This window comes from Epinephelus moara, chromosome 10 (genome assembly GCF_006386435.1).
Source record: "Epinephelus moara isolate mb chromosome 10, YSFRI_EMoa_1.0, whole genome shotgun sequence".
NCBI classification, from domain to species: Eukaryota; Metazoa; Chordata; class Actinopteri; order Perciformes; family Serranidae; genus Epinephelus; species Epinephelus moara.
In genome coordinates this window covers 21,733,007-21,752,674 of record NC_065515.1, presented here as the reverse complement: position 1 = coordinate 21,752,674, position 19,668 = coordinate 21,733,007, and the positions used below count along the sequence as shown (strand labels likewise).

Genomic DNA, 19,668 nt, shown 5'->3' with positions numbered 1-19,668 from the left:
AAGGAGAATGATAGTCATGCTATCATCCCTTATGGGCAACATGTCCCACCCCATGCAGGACACTTTGACAGCCCTGGGCAGCTCCTTCAGTGACAGGCTGCTTCACCCGTGGTGTTTGAAGGAGAGGTATGAGTGGGTAATCTAAAGTGCACTGAACTGAAGAAGTCTCTTGGATGAGAGGTGAAATGTCTTCAAGAAGCTCAAGCAAGTCCAGTTGCCTACGATATAGCACTTAAGACTACCATGACCTGGATGACTGAGAATAATCTTCACCAACATGTTGCTAAACAGTTTGAGAAGAATGCTCTTCAGCTGCTACAAGAATTTGAAAGAACATCTAGGAAGAGAGACTCAGAACCAGCTGCTCAATGACCGAGTGAGACAGATTCATATCACCACTGATGCACTTAAATCTAAGACTGAACAGATATTTGAGCAACTGGCAGCACTTCTACAGTGACGTCCTGGAAGATGTCTCTAAGTCTGTTGAGAGAGCACAGACATCGCAATACACTAAGGGCAAGGAACAAGGCAAGCTCCTCCTTGGATAACCTAAAGTGTTCCCAGGCCAGATGAGATATGTAATCCCTCCAGCATATTCTGGGTCTGCCCTGGGGTGTCCTACCAGTGGGATGTGCCCAGAACACCTTCAACGGGAGGCACCCAGGAGGCATCCTGATCAGATGCCCGAACCACCTTAACTGACCCCTTTCAACACGAAGGAGCAGGGGCTCTACTCCAAGTTCCCTCCGGATTTCCAAACTCCTCACCCTATCTCTAAGGCTGAGCTCAGCCACCCCACGAAGGAAACTCATTTCGGCCACTTGTATCCACAATCTCATTCTTTTAGTCACTACCCAGAGCTCATGACCATAGGTGAGGGTTGGGACATAGATGGACCAGTAAATTGAAAGCTTCACCTTCTGGCTCAGCTCCCTCTTCACCATCATGGTCTGGCACAGCCGCACCAAACCGCTGATCCATCTCATGCTCCATTCTACCCTCACTCGTAAACAAGATCCCAAGATACTTGAATCCCTCGCTTGAGGCAGTAACTCTCTCCCAACCCAGAGGGGGCAGATTTGGAGGTGCTGACTCTGATCCTTACCGCTTCACACTCTGCTGCAAGCCACCCCAGTGCATGCTGGAGGTCACAGTGTGCTGAAGCCAACAGAACCACATCATCTGCAAAAGCAGAGATGCAATTCTGGGGTCTCAAACTGGACCACTTCCTCCCCCTGGCTGCACCTCAAGACCCCGTCCATGAATATCATGGATTTCTATACCATACTATAATATCAGTCTTCCTGAGTTTTCTTTCAGCTTGCCTGTGTTGACTCACGGATCCCTTCCTCCTTTAAAAAAAGACATTTAGTTTTTAGAGTAAACACCACGTTAATGCTGAGGCCATGCTTAGTTTTATTGAATGCCAAAAAAAGGAGAAGAAAAAAAAAGAAACTACATGTTCAGCAATATGTTGAATGACAGCACAGCGTCTGACGAAACAAAACAAAGTCATCATAGTGAATAGGTATGAGCTCACATGAACACACTGTACAATATCATTACAGTTTAAATAACCATTTACCTTGGCCTTAAACAGCCATAAGCAGGTGGACAGAGCTTCTGAGGACAAGTAATCCTTCCAATAAACAACAGAGGAACACTCCGTCATACTAGATTACATTTTCAAAGACATGTACATGCTCTCTTTTGGTCATAAATATCCCCCCCCCCGGTTTAAAACAAAGCACCGTGTTCGCAGATCTGTTTTCGTTGGAACCTACAAATGGTGTTGATTTGACATTCGGCGGTGAAAGGAACGTGATACTGACACCAATGAAACTCTGTGGCGAGTCTCTACCCGTATGCAGCGACAAGGATCTGCCCTATTCTGCCTTGCATTATTGTGTGAAGGTCACTCTCCTAATAATAGAAACAAATTGGACATGTTGCATCTATAGGCAACTGGCAAATATGCTGCTTATACACACTCTTGGGTCAACACACATTTGTGTTATGTAAGAGCAACAGATGTGTTGAAACTGACACAACCATAATAACAGTGGCCATTTTAATATATCTGGCGAGACTTGCTGTGATGTATGACTGGCCTTTTTTCTCTTTTAAATAACAGAGCATTTTATTTTTAACTAATCAGCGATCTAAACTTTGTATACACACTGTTTACTAGATTTGGTGTTTGGTGGATGCTTTTACCAAAAGTGCCTTAGAGTATAATAACTTTTTTGAAGATGAGTAAGCTCAGTGTGAATCTGAAGAACACAATGATTTATTTAATTTTAATTCCTGATATTTATATAAAGAGAAATAGCTCCTAGGTGTCATGTCCTTGTCATATTCCTGATACCAGCGGGTGAGAGTGTAATCACATTATTATTTTATACTGGAAAAATCCTACATGGTTCAAAGGCAGCATTAAAAATAAGGATAAAATAACACTGAGCTGTTCAATTTGTTCACAAATCTGCTGTAAACCAGCAGCGAGATGATCTTTTATTTTCACTTTCAGTCAATTTTTCTTCTTGGAGTTCGTCTTGAGGTTGAAGCTACTTCTGTATATCATGAAAGAAAGGAACTGAACACAACAGTTACAAACATGACAGCATACTTGTATATTAGAAATATATTTTTACACGTCACGCATTATAGCTCAAGTCGTCTGCAGGTGTCCCGACCCACAGGCTGAGAACCAGTGATCTACAGTAACGTCCTGCATTCTTTAAAATCACTTTCTCGAAAAAAGGGGTTCTGGAAAAAGCTGAAACCGCTTTGCTTTGTTGAGCTGATCACACACATCCTGTGTGGCTAATGCTAGCTGTATGCAATTCGTTTTTTTTTTGGCCCTTTGTAAGTTTTACGTACCTTAATATACAAACTGTTGTACCCACAGAGATGAAGAAAAAAGTGTTCTTCCAAATACAAAAAAAGCCTCTGTATACGCTTTTGTTTTTTCGTTCTTTTTTTTACAATCACCTCATTGCACTCACACACTGAAACAAAACGCGCATAAGGCCACGCCTCAACAGGATAATGCAAACAGAAATCAATCTGTACATGAATTAAAAACATTCAGTGCTTCAGTAAAATGTCCTAGCATTCATACTGTCTTTTTTTTTGACGTTTGGCACATAGGAAACAAAATAACGCTCACACACATGCCTTCATGATTCGACTCAAACGTGACAATCTCTTAAAAACACGGGGTGATAAGCATTTACATCATTCTTCAACAGTGGCATACATTCCAGTTGTTCATAATCTTTGAATCCTGTCATGTCCAGTCCAGAGTTGGGAGGAGAAACACGGACGGGAATGCAATGAGGGGGACAAAAACGAACAAACATAAAAAAAGACACATATGCATTCATCTAACTGGCATTGCAGGTGCTTGAATCTTCATGGATATGTACAGTGAAGTGCAAATTGAAGTTAGTATGTTCTGTTTGAGGGGGGATGGGAGGAGGGATTGGGGGTATCAAGTTCCATTAGGACTGGGCAGGCACTACTTTTTTAGGGGTGGCTGGCTTCTTGGTTTGCCACAGATGGCTGTGGATCGTCACTGCATCCACGTTGGCCGACATGGTCTTGGCTGGTATCTGGCTGAACTGCTTCTTGTCTGAGTTGTACTTGTAGAGGCCGTCGATCATCTTGCGCGTGATGCTCTTGGGGCCGATGCCCGTCAGCTTGTTGATCTCCTCCGTCTCGGGGCAGTAGGTGTAGAGGGAGCGGAACTGGCAGCCGGCGTCTCGGAACAAAACCAAGAAGTTGTTGGCGCCGGATTTCTCCATTTCCTGTTAAATGGAGGAGATTGAAGTTTGAAGATCACATGTGCTACAGGAGGGCAAAAGTTTTGGTGATATTTAACTCAAAAATAGGAAGAGAGACAAAGGTCCTGCGTCAGATTTTAATCCACAATGTTGAAAGCATGTGGTGTGCGTCATCAGCACAGCCACCAGGACACCCCGACCCTTCAGAGTATATAAAACAACACATTAAAAGCTCTGTGCCGTTACCTCCAGGATCTTGTTCTTCTGGCCCTCATTAACCTTGCCTGCGAGGCAGCAGTGGGCCAGAGCGTTCTGGATGATGTGCTTGTTAGATTTGGCACTGGGCTCCTTGTATAGCTTTGGTCCTGAATGAGAACAGAGAAGAGGCAACATTGGGATGGGACTGTTGTCATGGCAACTCCTCCAGCTATGTCAGAGAAAAGACTCCCCCTCCCTATTTTTAATCTTTCTTTTGATAAATCATGTATGAAGATTTCTATTGGTGGCACATCCATGTGGTACTGTGTGTAGGGACAATGGATTTTGAGCTATGGATGCAGTGTTTAAAAATGTGATCACACAGATTATTTATTTAAAGGGGAAATTAGCCCTAATTTTATGTGGATGTCCAGGCAGTGTTGATGGTAAATGTAGTTGAGTGAAGCAATAAATTCCTTAGTTTGTGCTGTAATGACTGAGAAATCAGAGTTTGTAGCTGCAAAATATGTTCTTCCTGCATCCAGCACTATCATCTAACGTGACAGTGCCGTAAGCCCTTTTTAAACAGGAATTGTGCAAATTTGCATGAAAGCCCAATCAGTCTTCTTTCAGCATTGGCAGTATAAAAACAAAATCGGAGAGTGCAGCAAAATGCCACCTACCTACTTTTGTTTATACAGAATGCACCTTTTTCGGGGCAATGTGGGGCATGAGCAAGTAACAAAACGTGTAGCCACGGCTAGTTAGTCCTTCGGCGATTCTCTCATAAGTCGGCCCGTTCTTCACCGTCCCCGTCACTTGACGATTAATGGCCTCTTCATTTGCGAGGACAAGAAGGGCGCACAATGCCTTGTCTCCCCAGTTGCTCATCTTTACAGTGTCTGTCCCTCTTGCTACTAGCTGCTCACTAATTCCTGCTATCAGCTGTTTCCTGTTTATCCACTGCCAGTGGCTTGCATGTGCGGCGTCATCAACAGCTCCTCCCACAAGTCATCAACAGCCCCTCCCGTTGCGGAAGGCCGCCTCGGTCTGTTTAAACTAAAAGGGTTCCACCAATATGACTACCCTACGAGGCGGAAAATTGGGCACCTCGGATCAACTCACCAATCTGGCTCTGTGTGTCTAAACACTCGCAGCTTGCCGGCAAAACGGCCCAACATTCGCGGAAAATCTGGCAGTGTAAAAGGGGCTATAGTCGGAGGCAAGGAAGAACTGATCTTCCACCTCTGGGTAGCCAGGGGGCGCTCTAGATGCCACTTGTTCTCTTTGCTTGTATTGCTTGTTACCAGCAGCAAAAATGGCATCCCAAAATTTGAGTGCAAAGGATGTTATAGACAAGGACACATTATGAGGATAAATTTACTTGGATAGTTTGCTGTATTTTATCCAGAACCTGAGCTGCCATGAAAAAAAAACTGACCAGTGGTGCCTGTGCTCAATTTGCTCCCCAATGCCAACAGAAACTGAATCATTTGGCCGCAATGAATATCAGTGTGGGCAGTATTTGTTGGATGCTGTCACTGATGCTGGAAGAGCCCCGACAGAGCCTGTGTGTGAATTACTAGTGAAAGTGACTGCATGAAGGCTTTGCTTTTACTTGGACAGAGGTGTGTTGGAGACCTTCTTCAGGATCCCAAAGATAAAAAGGCAAACAAGACCAGCAGGCAAAGAGGGCAGATGACCATTGAATGAGTATTTCGTCACCTGACACTATATTTTGATATGTTTTTTGCTATATTCGAGTTTTGTTTAGATGTCAAAAGCTCTTCGCTCAATGCATCCTGGTACATGTAGGCACTGCCAGCATGGCTCCCGGTCAGGAGAATGCCGCTTTCTCACTCAATCTAGCATCCATTGAGGAATTTATTGCTTCAGTTGATTACATTTACCATCAACACCGATTGGACATCAACATCAAAGGTGGTGAATTTTACCTTTAATTTACATTTTCCATCTACTAAGGTACCCTACCAAGAGACCCTACAGTGAGACAAGGGGGACGTTTGAACAAAAACACATTACAATATTAAAAAGACAAAAAAAAAAAAAAAACACGGTGCAGACATTACACAAGATCCAGACATTGATCACTGTGTTGATAACTGTTACGATGAAGCTCTCCTACCAGTGTACTCTGTGTTAGATGTAACAGAGGACGTCGTGGAGCCATTTTCCCAGTCCTTCTCTCCATTTCTGCTGCTGGAGCGACTCGGGGACAGGAAGCCATCTGCAGAATCTGGCCTGGAACACACACACACACACACAAACACGCAGAGTATTAGGTCACCTTTCTGCACGGGCGCTGCTCCTGTACACTCAGCAGATTACACCGTAGGCAGGGCAGGAAACTACTGTACTATGATAAAAGCCAGCTAAATACTTTGAAACACAGTGCCATCTCCATTACACAACAGCAGTGTGAGGCTGTTGGCTGGTGTCACTTTCCCACCCTGTCTACATCATGTTTGTACAGATTTATCCTTCACTGAGGATGAAACTGTGTGCACTATTTCAGTGTGCTGTTTGAGTTTGGGCTTGGTTTGGTTGTTGTACATCCTTACAGTAACTAGTAAAGTAGCAAAGCTTGCAAGCACAGGCAGTGTGTGCAGCGGTGTGAGCAGTCTGGTGCATCAAAGTCAATAAAGGAGGTATTGATTGACCTCTTTGTGCAGCACTTGGCATTTACTTGCTCTTTTTTCTGGACTGCAACTGCACAATGTGTCCCCACCTATGTAAGCAAGTGATTTCCATATATACAGAGTGAATACAGCTAATTCCACTGCAAAATGCAGTTATAAAACACACTATCCTGCCTCTGTAGTATGTGAAAATCCACAAGCAGGGTACAGTAAGAGCAAATAAAGCCAAACTCAAATGTGCTTGTGCTTTTTTTATGAGTGTAAACTGCCCACATTAACAAGTCATTTTAGCTTCAATTTCTCAAAAAGGCTTGATCTTCCATTGGATATTAAAGTCTCATTTGGATATTCACGTTTCATGAACTGATATCTTAAATCTTACGAGCAGATTTTAAGACATTTTCTGGGTTAAATGACTTGATAAGATGGATGTTTTATGCAGGGTGTGTTCAACAGAACTGGATTGAGATGTAGTGATAAAAACTAAAACAAATTGACATGTATCAGGTGTGAAAAAGCCAGAGCAGGAGTGTAACTTGGTGAGGAGGGCACAGCAGAGAGTTAAGTGGAAAGAAAGAGATTGTTTTTCGGTGGTGAGGTTCATCTTATGAAGTTCATCATAAGGAAATATGATGCTTTTCTTTTAAGTGCTTTATCAATCCCTCATAAAACCCGGTGTGGTGACAGGGTCTCAGTGCAGGATTGGACGCGGGGCAGCATGAAGCGCCTGAAGGTGGAACTGCCAAGCAGGAACTAACCTTCTCCTTCTCAGTTTAGGAGAGCTCAGAAAGTAGAAGAGACCGCCAGAGGCTAAACTAGCACTTCTGACGTGTGTGAAACAGCAGGAGAGAAAGTAGTAAAAGATGGAAGGTAGAAGAATACAGGAGAAATGTTAGACCTGTAAACCGGAGTTAGTCTTTAGAGCTTGGCTTTGAAAAAAGGTCAGAAAATATCACCATTACTGCACATGAAGAACAGTTCAACAGTCCATAGTCAGAGTTTCTCAGATATTTTCAGGTTTTGGCATTGTTATAACATTATATATGTCCAGTCAAATTCAGATCTGACTACACCCTGAAGGAGTTTTCCACCAGCTGTTAAGGCAAAAACACCTGCTGTTACATTTATGCACAGACTTGAGAATTGAGCCTAAAGAGATTATTGCAGCATCAGTTTCTGCTCTGCATAATTCAGTCTGCATTTACTCTACATATTATGCATGGATTTATATGATCCTCTACAGTGGCTTGCTGACTGTAATTCTAAAAGCAAGTGAACCAGGTTAAATGACTTTAGCAGGATGACGAGTCTATGTTTTATATTTGATCATACAGCAAATGATTAACTGGCATGAATGCATGGAGGTTTTTACACTTACCATATTTTACTAATCATATTCCCCAAAAGTATGAAATCTTTTGAGAAGTCCCAGTTAAAATCAAAACGCTACACCAAAATAACACCCTTTCTTTCATTCCATGTTAAACCAGCAGCTATAGACTTGTAAAAAACATCTCACCTTGGCGATCTCTTCTCAGAGTGAACGCTGTCGCTGTCTCCCAGGTTGAGGGAGGCGAGGGACAAGCTGGAGACTGAAAAGACACGTTGGCGTGAACCTGGATGTGAGACGAGAGATGTGGCACAGCACGACACAGTTACACCGACACAATGGATAACAACAACACTGTGCTTTGTGCCAACCCTGTCACAGAGCAATGCAACCTCAGTGTTATGATTGAAAATAACCTTTCACATCAAGTAATAGGCCGACACACGAAATTCACATGGACACACCCTATAATAACATGCATATATCTGTATTAACACACATTATATAATGCTTAATTTAACCGACATACAAAAACACAGAGTGCTGCATTGCTCCTACACTATATCATCATGTTCAAACCTTTAATTTGAAGTTCTACTGTATTGTTTTGGGCTCAAAAACATCGCCAATAAAAAAGATATCACAGTTAATCCAGTTAAGCTTTAATCTTATTATTTAAACAAGAATAACTTGTTTAAAGTGTGATAAAATGTGACTAAGGCACTCTAAAGTGGCACAAAGCAAAGTGGCAGCAGGACACAGATGCGACAGATGGGATGACCATGAGTGGGGTTACCATGGTTACCTGTGGCGGCTCTGACAGGGGTTTTGGGGGAGTCCATGCTGTCGCGATGGATGGACTTGGGACGGCCCCGCCTCTGCTTGGCCCCGCCGCCCGGTCGAGGTTTAATGACAGTGTCCATGTCCTCCATCAGTTTCAGCTGCTTCCTCCTGAGATACTCCTGCTTGATGAACTCCCTCCTGGCCTTGTCCTCCTCCTTCCTGATGCGCTCCTCCTCTGCTTTCAGTCTGAACAGACAGAACAGAGTCAGGGCAGAGAAACACCGTGGGGTGGGGTGTGATATTAGAAATGTAATTGTTCTGCTCTTTTAATTGCATGATGTGTCAACATACCGAGCTTCCTCCTTCTTCTGCTCCAACTCAGCCTCCTGCTGCATCTTCCTCTGCTGGCTCTCCTTCTCCCTCCTCATCCTCTTCTCCAGCAGCGCAGCCCTCTTCTGAGCCATGTTCTCCTCGGCCTTTCCGTCCGCCTGGGGTCACGTAGGAGACACAGTCAGTCACCTCACACAGAGTGGAAGACCCAGTAACATTTAGAAAATATTATACTGTACTGTTTTGGAGCTGCTGTTTATTAATCAAGGCTGACCTTCCATGGCTCTGACACAGATTACTGTGTGATACTCTTTAAGTCTTTTTATTCATCTACTCCGATATGATGAATTACATATTTTAAAGAATCTGAGCTGTTACTGTGAAAGGTCAACCCTCCTTTGTGTAATTAAATGAGATTGTGAAAAGGCTGGCAGAGGCAACAAATGAGCAGATTTGTGGGTCAGAAAGGCTAAATTGCTCTGTATCCTACACAATTAAATACTTTTCATGCAATTTTATGTTATTATTCTGTTTTTATCCATATTCTTTGCATTGCTGAACCATGTTGTTTCCGACACAGGCACACCAGGCTGCTAATTTCCGTACAAATTGGTTTCAACCGGAGTTTTATTTCAACATCCTTTGCTCATCCCCCAGCAACCACCCTCACATCCACCATCTACTCAACCCTTCTTCAACCCCACATCTCCACAGCTGTGCCTGAATTATTCACAACAGCCCCAGTTTTATGACCTACATCGAAGCCCCAGACTGCAGCTAGCAAGCCATCTTACAACCTATAAATGGGAAGATGATGCTTTTCTTAGCTAACATGTTTCTTGAACCATTCATCATCTTGTGTTTCTTGATGAAAACAAACATGGCTGCCCTAGGTTCAAATGTAATTGCCTTTTTTCCCCCAGAATCTTAAAGTGGAGCTGCGTGGCTGCAACCTAGATGCTGAGATTTTTATGAATTATGCTGCTGGTTCTTTGGTCTTACTTGTTGACTCCGCCCTTTGGTTCCAGTACAGAGTCCAGAACCAATTCCTCATTAGGGACAGTATATCTTATTTTGTATGATCTTGCATCGTATCGTATCATCTTGTATCGTATCGTACTTTGCCGTATCATGTCGCATCGCATCGCATCGCATCGCATCGTATCGTATCCCACCTCACCTAACCTCACAAAACATTGACTGGTAAAGTTTCATTCAACTCTCTTGAACGACAGTATTTTTGTACATTACACATTGGGCTCTGTGCTAATCCAATTTTTATTTATCATTAGAAGAGAAAGTGCTAGAAAATATAGACCGGTTCTTTGAATCAACTGCCTACCTTGAAGAAGAAACCCCGACACATCTTCTGATCGTGATCCGGGCCTTCCTCATCACCCTGCTGCATCTCCGAACTATCATCGAGTGTCAGATCCTCCAGTGGCTTCACGACTGACAGAGGAACCTCAATCAAACTGGTCTTGCCTTGGCTTGAGGCGTCTGGTAGGGGAGGGATCTCTGTAGGTGTCACGGTGAAGGTCTCTACCACAGGGTGGGCAAGCACTTCAGGAAACGTTGACTCTATGGTAGGTTTCAGCTCTGCAACTGGCTTCTGAACAGAATCTGCTTCTGTTTGTTCCCTTTTGGGCGAGCTGGGCGGTGAGTTGGCTACAAATATACTGGCAATCTCCCTCTCTGGGGAGAGGAGTGACGCCGTCTCCTTGTTTTTATCTCCATCTGAGGCTACTGTGTCTGGGTTGGCGGTTGCTGGTTTCTCCCCCAAGTAAACAAAGGAACTTGCCAAGGGCTGGCAGGGAGAAAATCGCCGTAGCCTGGGGATGCTGTCGACAGATTGCGGGGCAGTTAGGACTCGATTATAAGGTGCCAGCTTTAGCTCGCTGGGTCGAGCGGTGCGAGGATTACGTGAGTGAAAAGAGGCAGATTTGCGTTTGATGCTGGTTGGAGAGCGGTGGGTGGAACGAGGGGAGTCAGCAGGAGAAGAGGGTCCTGAGGATCGAGTAACGGCTCGACTGTGTTTTTGTGGTGATGGGTTTGTATGTGGAGGAGGGATTACCCACGCCTGCTGATGTTGTTGCTCCCTCATGGCCATGATGACTTCCTGCTGCTGAGCGAGTCGCTGCATCTCAGTCTGGAGGAAAGCTAACGAATGGTTGAGTTTCTCAATAGAACGTGTATACTCAGTGAGGTCTACCTCGGTGAGCTGAGCATGGCTTTGACCACCTTCCTCTCCTGCACCAGGTGATTTTGTCCAACAGGAGGCTGTGCTGCTTTGCTCTGCCCCATCAGGTGTGTCTGCCTTGCTCCTCCCAAATTTGAAGGTGGGACTTGCTGCCTTGCCTTCTCCCTCAATCTTGCCTCCTTCTTCTCCGCTGGCAGCCCCATCTCCTTTTCTCTTCACCACGTTGAGAAACGCAGAGTGACCCATCTTTTGCCGATGCCTTGTAAAAGCAGCCTCCACTTTCTTCTTCTGTGCTTCGATGGCTTTGCGCTTCTCCTCCAACCTCATCCTCAGCTGCACCATCTCCGTAGCCATAACCTGAGCTGGGTCGTTGGGTGGAAGTTGTACAGGTGTGGGCGATGCTTGAGCAGTGAGAGTAGGTGTGGTTTGTTGATGGATGGGGCTGTGCTCAGGGGTCGGGGCCCAGGAGACAGATAATGGGAGGCCAAAGTCAGAGCCCTCAGGAGTGGTCTTGAGGGAGCTGCTGCTGCACCTCCCTGAGTCTGGCAATGATGGAGAATGCTTCTTCTTCTTCTGTTCTGCAAAGCTGGTCATCCTCACTCCTGAGGGGGATTTGCTTTGATTGCTCGGGCAGGGGCTTGGTGTGTCCATATCCAAGTCCATGTTCACAGAGCAGTCTTTCAGAGAGGAATCCTCATCCAGCATGTCCTCTGTACGAATATGGATGCCAGTGTCCACTTCGGTGGTGTCTGTGGTGCTCAGAGGACCTTTGGAGTCCGACTCTGACACTGGCTCCAAGACACTTACACTTGCCCCGTGGCCCTGAGAGTGCAGGAAGAAACCATTGTTGATCCCCTCCAGTGGGGGCCTGTTTGGGCTGTGGATTATCTGAAGGGCTTCCTCCATGGAGGGAGTTGTTGCTATGACATTGCCATGTCCATTGGGGAACGCTCGCCTAGTGGGCTCCACACCTGCCAGGCTGTCTGGGCAGCCCTCCTCCTCAATACCGACACTCTGACCATTCACTGGCTGGAAGGACAGGTTACGCTTCATTCCACGGGGCAGGTGGTGGACCTTGAAACCAGAACCATCATCAGTGCTGACGGATCTGACCATGCCACGTGTAGAGGAAAGACTCATAGAAGTAGAGTCCTCTTTGTCAAAGGGGATGTCAAAGGACACTCCATAAGGCCCAGACCTTAACAGGAAAACAAAAAGGAAACAGAATTAAATCTTCAGATACTTGTTTTGTGTTTCGATTTCTAAATTCTACAAGGTTATTTGAGGAAAGAGTCTAGTTTGGCAACATCGCAACACGTATTTCCTTATCCCCATGGGATCATTAATTCTCTTCGGGACTGGATATTTTAAATGAGCAGCACACAAACAGGTCAGTAATATTACAAACCTTTTCTCTTTAGGCCAGGTGCCGAGGTTGCCATCGACAAAGGACATTGAAGTTGACCTCTTGATCTCTCCTGGATGACATGAGTAAGCAAAGTAAGAATTAAAACACAAGTTTTAATTTTAATTATGCAATTCTGATTAAACAACAACAAAAAAGGTAAATAAATAAATAATAATCACCTGAGTTTCGAGGCTGGGGTCGTAAAGGCAAACTACAGGATGAGAGAGAGAAAAAAACAGACATGTTATACACTATAATATATACATATTTTTTATTGTCCTTTTTTATCTTTAGTTTGTCCAGGTAAGGATTTTGCTGTATGAGCTGATCTTATTTGGCTTAATAAATCATAATTTCATACCTGTTGGCTGCCAACCAACACGCAGCTACACTCAAGTAAATAGCCTTCCTCATGCACTTTTGATAGATTACAGAGTTTCACATTGAATATCATGATTTGGACTAGCTAACCTGGGTCTTTCAGGACTTGGGGGTCTTTCCATGAAGCTCCTCTTGGTTGCCTTGGAGATGGGGATGAGTGGCATATTCTTCAACAATGATGAGGGCTCTAAGGTGAGACAACAGAGACAAATGATTAAACTGTGCTTTCACAATGTACAGCAAAATAAAACCGCTTCGCTTTGCATGAGTTTCAGATAAAATACACTTACAGGTACCTCTACGGCTACAAATCCCTGTTCACATGACACTATGGTTGCTATTGCTACTCCCAATGCTATCATAAGGTCTGAATTTAAGACGTCAATCAATCATCAGTCAAGCAAACGTATTGTATCTTTCAAACAAACAAGTGCACTTCAAAGTGCTGTACAACTGAATGACAAAACTTAGGATGTTAAATAAGGGAAAATGTTGATACATTAAAAAAAACCTAATGATCAGCAATAAAATTGTGATGGAAACAAAATAGTGTAAAATAAAAATTAATGATAATTTCAGAATAGTAACACTACAAAATTATGGAACATTACATAAAAGCCAGACTAAATAGCTGGGTTTTTTTCTTTATTTTTTTTTTTTAAAAAACTATCCTTATTTTCAGCTCCTCTGGAAGGCTGTTCCAGCACCTTGGAGTGTAATGGCTGAAAGCATCATGGCGAAATATTTTTGTACTGCTTTGTGGAACAGCTAAAAGAGAAGAACCAGAGGATGCTAGGGGCCTTCATGAACCAAAGAGTATTTCTTTTGCCGCAGGTTGGAACCTAACCTGCAGCTGCTGGGGCAAGGACATTGCTCTGCACATGGGATGCCCGCTCTACCCACTGAGCTACTGGGCACCCAACCAAAGAGCATTTGTGAGAGGTAGTCTGGTGCATGGCCATGTAGTGCCTTATAAACTACTGTAATAAAATAAATAAAATCAACACAAAAACTAAAAGGTAACCAGTGTAAAGCCTTTAAAATAGGCATAATGTGGGCTCTCCTTTTAGTCTTGTGTCGTGCAGCAGAATTTTGAATTAACTGTAGCTGATTCATTGTATTCCTCAGTAGACAGGAAGCAAAGTGTTAAAATAGTCTAGCCATGTGCGTGCATCAGTCTCTCTGTGTTGCTCCGAGAGAGAAATGGCCTCACTTTGAAGATGTTCTTCAAATGATATTTCATGAGATAATGAGGATTGAAGACTTGCCTGTGCCTTCGTTGTCCAGCATTCTGGGCTTCACAAAAGACGGCTTGACCACCTCAAACCACCAGAACAGCTCTGCCATAAACACCAGGTAGTTATTCTGAGGACACAGTCGAAAAAGATGAGATTAAATAACACATAATCACTCAGCACAATTTCTGTTACAGTGCACACATTTTTGTAAGTGTCCTGTGGTCACTTTACCCTCAATATTGATGGACATGTGATTGCATTTTACCCATTTCTCCAGTAGGTGTCTCTGTTAAACCTCACAGGGAACCTCAGATGATGAGCATTACTTCTATCTCTCAGTCTGCATAATAAATAATTCACCAATCTTGCTCCATTTCATAGAGTATCCTCTTAAGGGAAAGATGTTTCAGAGTTCCTACAGTACCTACAGTGGAGTAATTTATGAGGGATCTATATTTATCATCCTTTTTTAGTAAGGCATTTTCCAAAAATCTGAGACCTTTAAGTAAAATTTAAAACATAGCTTTCCTGACTTATTCAGAGTCACGCTAAGATAATATAACCAACATCATGGCTTTTCATGTAATAGATCTTCCACTTTGCTAATAATGTCAACAGTACCTGCCGTAGTAGAGGAGTGATTAAGGCATTAACCTAATTTATAAAATAGAGGTCAGCTATTTTTTTCTGCTCTCAATCACCAGCGTGTAATCCACCAGCCAACCTGAATTGGAATCGGGCAAGAAATGTTGGAGTGATCTTTGCTTCTGCTGTGCCCACTCGTGTCCATGTCTGAATCAGGTCAACATACAGTGGGAGGTCAAACTGCTTGAGGACATTGCGCTGCAGAATGTCCATTTTACAAAGTCATTTCCCTCAGTATTTTCCCAAACCCACTGTTTGTTTTTTTACCTTACAACAAAGGAAAAATGTATGGACCAAGAAAAACCATTATACCAGAGCTAGGTGAAATATGTAGCCTTTAACAGACATTACTAAAAACACCACATGGTGCAACCTGATTTTGTTGTTGCCCTCATTGTCAACACTAGAAAAGTCCATTCAGTCTCACATTCAGTCAAAACACTGCATTTTTTTAGTGAACAAAGGTGTGTGACACCATGAATAAAATAAAAAACTTGTGAAGGACATTTTAAATAAGCGTCATCTTGAAACAAAGCAAAGAATGAGTTGAATTCCTCCACTCAAAAACAAGGTGATGTGCTGATGCTGTTGATCCACTTTTTAAAGAATTCATAAAATTGCCCTCTGGATGACACTAAAGCTGCTGCAGCAACCAAAATCATTCACAAAAAGTTCCATTTCCATATTTGTGGACAATAAAGATGATCATTATTATCATTCTTCTTCTTATTATTTATTTATTTATTCATTTAAATTGTAAAATAAACTCAATTCAGGCCATTTTTTTCCACTTAAAAATATTTCAATAATCAATATTTAATCAATTCTCATGCCAAACTGGGCGTCTTTTGCCGCGAACATGCCGGCATTCACTCACATATGCACACGTGCACACGATATGCAAAACGAGTGCAGTGAAGCGGGGATGACCTTGAGGAAACACGCCCCCTCCCCACCCTCGGTCCGTGGTCTCCAGACAAAGACAATGCTGCATGGCTCAGCTCTAAAGATACCTGATTTACCTCATCAGCAACATTTCATTCTGCCGAGCACCCACCAGTAAACACACACACACATCACGCATACACCCCACGGGCCCCTCAACTGCTGCCCAGAAGCACAGCAGGAGGGGCAGAGGCAATTAACACCAGTAGCAGTGGTCTCCCTCGGGTGTTACTGCAGCATTTTAGCAGTTTTTTTTTGGGGGTGGGGGGCTCCTTTTTGTTTTCTCACATGGCAGAAAGGAAAGCAGGAAATGTGTAAAAAGGTGTGTCGCTGTGACAGAATGTAGGTGTGAGAAGCTGTAGTGCACATGGCTACCAAACTAATCAAAGTAAAGCAGAGAAATATTGAATTATCATCTTAATGTGCAAACTGAGCAGTTGTTGGTTACAGCTAGATTCTCATCTTTCAATTCCATTTTTTCTCTTTTCTCCTCTACCTTTGATTTGAGTTACATTTACCTTTCTAATATCTCTGGGGTAAAATAACTCTTTAACAGACAGCTGGTCAAATACTAAAATGCAGGTTACCTTTAGGTGTGTTCAGCTTGGGAAGCATTCCTCAATGGCTTAAGACGAACAGAAGAAAAAACAGCCATGAAGGGAACAAAAAGGACAGAAAGAAATAAAGAAACACAGAGAGAGACAAAGACCTCCTGTCGTCCGCCCAGCCGGGATTGGTGGCAAAAGCCCAACCTGACTTCTCTCTTCCCATCTGCCTGTCTGACTACTACTGACACACCAGGTGTGAGTGCTCTCGCGTAATACCACCAGTCAGCAGTCACACACTCACACAGAGCCCCAAACAACCAACCACCGCTACGCCTATCTCCCTGTTGACTGGCATTGCTACCTCTGCCAAGTCTGCAGCGTTGCCAAAGCAGTCTTGTTTAGAGATTTGAGTGTCAGTGTGTGTCACTCTCAGGATGAAAACAGGAACCTGATTGGTGATTACTGGAAGACAGCTCGGGGTTATGAGGGGTGGAGGGATGAGGGAGCTAATCCACTGTACAGGGATGGGCACAAACAGTGCTACACATGCACACATGAACGGTATTAATGCATCATCAATATTTAAGGTTTGCATGCATAAAGATGCACATAAACACCCTCAGAAATTGATCCAACTCAGCAAGACACAAAGCTTAGACACACACTGGGTGTTTACTGGGCATTAATGTCAACAGTCATCGGGCCTGAGGGTTGATTAAAGGATCTAGGTCCTGCAGCCAGACAGTCAGACTCAATTTGGAAAACCCGCTCCCCTGACTTAGCGCCAACTTTATCGGCGGCCTGCAGAGAAACCTTTTTAAAGTAGGAAAAAACATCCAAAGAAGACTGAACTTCCATGCACACATTTCTGAAAGTGTCAATGCTTATAGCTTCACTGCAAAAATTAATGATTATTACTTAAATCCTTGCACTCTTTATCTGCTGGTGGTCTAGAAACTGAGGCTTATCACAGTGCACTGCAAATCAGTCCGTCAACTAAAGCAGTGGTTCTCAACCTACTGGGTTGCGGCCCAAAAATGGGTTGTGGGTCCACTCTGAATGGACCACAAGTGACTCACAGAGTTTTTATTCTGAAGTGTCCGTTTCCTGCAAGAGAATGAGTAAATAACGGACAGCTACTTGACAGACTGGCAAACTAACTCCATGACATGGCCAGATCTAAGTATGACGCTGAATGTATTAAACTGTGTGGACCCTGAACTAATGACTAAGGAGAAATCTGGACCCTGTGGCTGGACCAGTTGGGAACCACTGACCTAAAGACCCAAATGCTAATTAATATAATATCTATAAATCAAACAGATAAACCAGTCTGTGTTTGAAAGGGGCAATAGCTTCAAACATTTTTTACTTAGCTGGTTTGTAATGGTGCACCAGAAAATCCGAACTTCCGAGTTCTCAGTTGGAAATTTTAACCTGAACACCCCTGACGTTGGATTTCCGACTTGGAGAGTCAAAGGAACTTGACCGACCAAGACCTCAAAATCTAAAATGGCTGCTCTGCGCATCAACAGTAGTGAAAGCTGCAGTAATATAGTGTTTATTAGCACTTCCTTCTTACTTGTGTGTCATTAAAACAGTCATACACAAAATTTTGTCCAACTTTTATCTCTGAACATGTTGCTATGTGTAAAAAACAGCGTAATGCGCTGGTATCAACTGGTACTGCTAACAATGGCTAACCTGGCTATTGCTAACAACATCTTGGTTTTCCAACTGGTTGCACTGGAACATGATCGACTCAGGTGTGACGCCATTCCCAGCTACAACCTCCAACCTCTAAAGTAAAAGTAATTCTGTGTGCCACTTTTTCTGCTGATACCATGCAGTGTACCACACTGTACATCCTAATTACTGATATCTAACAGTCACACTGCACATGATCCACACACTTAAAGCCAAGTTGAAGAGGCAGCTTATGTATTACAGTAAGTGTGTTAATTGCCTTCCTTGGGGCAACCTCAGCACGTCTGCCTCTATAAACCTCCTGGTTAAAGAAGAAGCAAAACGCTGGCAAAAGCCCAAAGCTGGTGAATTTCATTTCTCCGTCTTGGATCCACAGATGGTAATTTAGATGTGCTGTGAATTAATTAAATGAAGAGCCAGTAAATGGGAGTGGGCTGGCGTGATTTACTAGCCTGGTGTCCATTAGGAAAGAAAAGGGTCCTGAGTAATGTGTGCATTTTATGGTTTTGGGGGGTTGGGTGCTGCAGGCTAGTCTATTGTCTCATAAAGACATACTGTGGATAATTCTGTGGATAATGTGGACTGATTTTGTTTCCACCAAACATTCAAAATGTTGTTTTTATGGAGGCTTTCACTGCGAGCCTTGTGGTATCTTGAGAGAGAAGGGGGCTCTTAACTCTGGTGAATTGATGTGCAGTGCTCTACATATTCAGCCACAAAGAAGCACATGGAATCTGACACGGAGATGCCACACAGGCTGGCGTGTGTGTAAGCGTGCAGGCATGAGGACGCACACTCGCTCAGCCGTCAAATGTTCAGGCTGTGAGGCTTCGATTCCAAATCTCTGCACATATCTGATTTCTCTGGATGACTGATAATGTCTATTAGAGTGTCTAACCCGCACCAGCTACAGTCTACAGTCTATATTTGGTTTTCATAGTGTTGGTTGAACACAACAATACATCTGAATATGTCATTGTAGGCCCAGAAAACTTATAATTAGACTTTAGAAAAGACATTTCATTAATTAATCAATGGATAAGAATGGAAAACATCAGATCTTAATCACATCTGATGGAAGGATTAGCACATGAACACTTCCAGCTCATGTTTATTTGTCACATTCGCACCTCTGTCGAAACACATCCTCAACTTCCTGAAAGACTGCCCCCGCCCGCTCCGTTCCATCCATCTCCTCTCTAACCGTTTCAGACTCTCCACTGGTGTAAGTGTTATTGCTCTCCCTTGTTCCCTTCTCTCCTGTTTCCATTTTCTTCCACATCAACACCTCTCTCGCCTCCCCCCTCCCCGCTAATGTCTCGGCTCAATCTCTATAATAAGGTCTCCATTAGTATGACGGGCCACGGCGTACAGCCTCTGAGGGTGTGACTGCTTGGAAACTGGGTCAAGGTTAGTGAATCTAACTGGTTCTGTACGCAGTTCTGGCTGCACCGCTGCTCTCAGGCAACAGCTCTGCCCCCGCTGTTTTTTTAATTTTATTTTA

General features: G+C 43.5%; 1 protein-coding gene across 4 annotated transcripts in view; it reads right to left on the bottom strand.

Annotated features, from left to right (window-relative positions):
* Positions 1–1,399: 1,399 nt before the first annotated feature.
* Positions 1,400–19,668, bottom strand: part of camsap2a (calmodulin regulated spectrin-associated protein family, member 2a) — a 60,774-nt gene continuing 42,505 nt past the window's right edge. For 2 of the 4 annotated variants that reach the window (XM_050055476.1, XM_050055478.1), the window contains 11 exons: positions 14,350–14,446; positions 13,172–13,268; positions 12,880–12,911; positions 12,701–12,770; positions 10,435–12,490; positions 9,114–9,250; positions 8,785–9,008; positions 8,169–8,265; positions 6,136–6,251; positions 4,038–4,156; positions 1,400–3,815 (listed from right to left, as the gene is read on the bottom strand). In XM_050055476.1, coding sequence (XP_049911433.1) covers positions 3,510–3,815; positions 4,038–4,156; positions 6,136–6,251; positions 8,169–8,265; positions 8,785–9,008; positions 9,114–9,250; positions 10,435–12,490; positions 12,701–12,770; positions 12,880–12,911; positions 13,172–13,268; positions 14,350–14,446 — 3,351 coding nt within the window. In that variant the 3' untranslated portion in view covers positions 1,400–3,509. The remainder of the gene's footprint in view (positions 3,816–4,037; positions 4,157–6,135; positions 6,252–8,168; positions 8,266–8,784; positions 9,009–9,113; positions 9,251–10,434; positions 12,491–12,700; positions 12,771–12,879; positions 12,912–13,171; positions 13,269–14,349; positions 14,447–19,668) is intronic. The other 2 variants (XM_050055477.1, XM_050055479.1) reach the window with 1 other exon arrangement.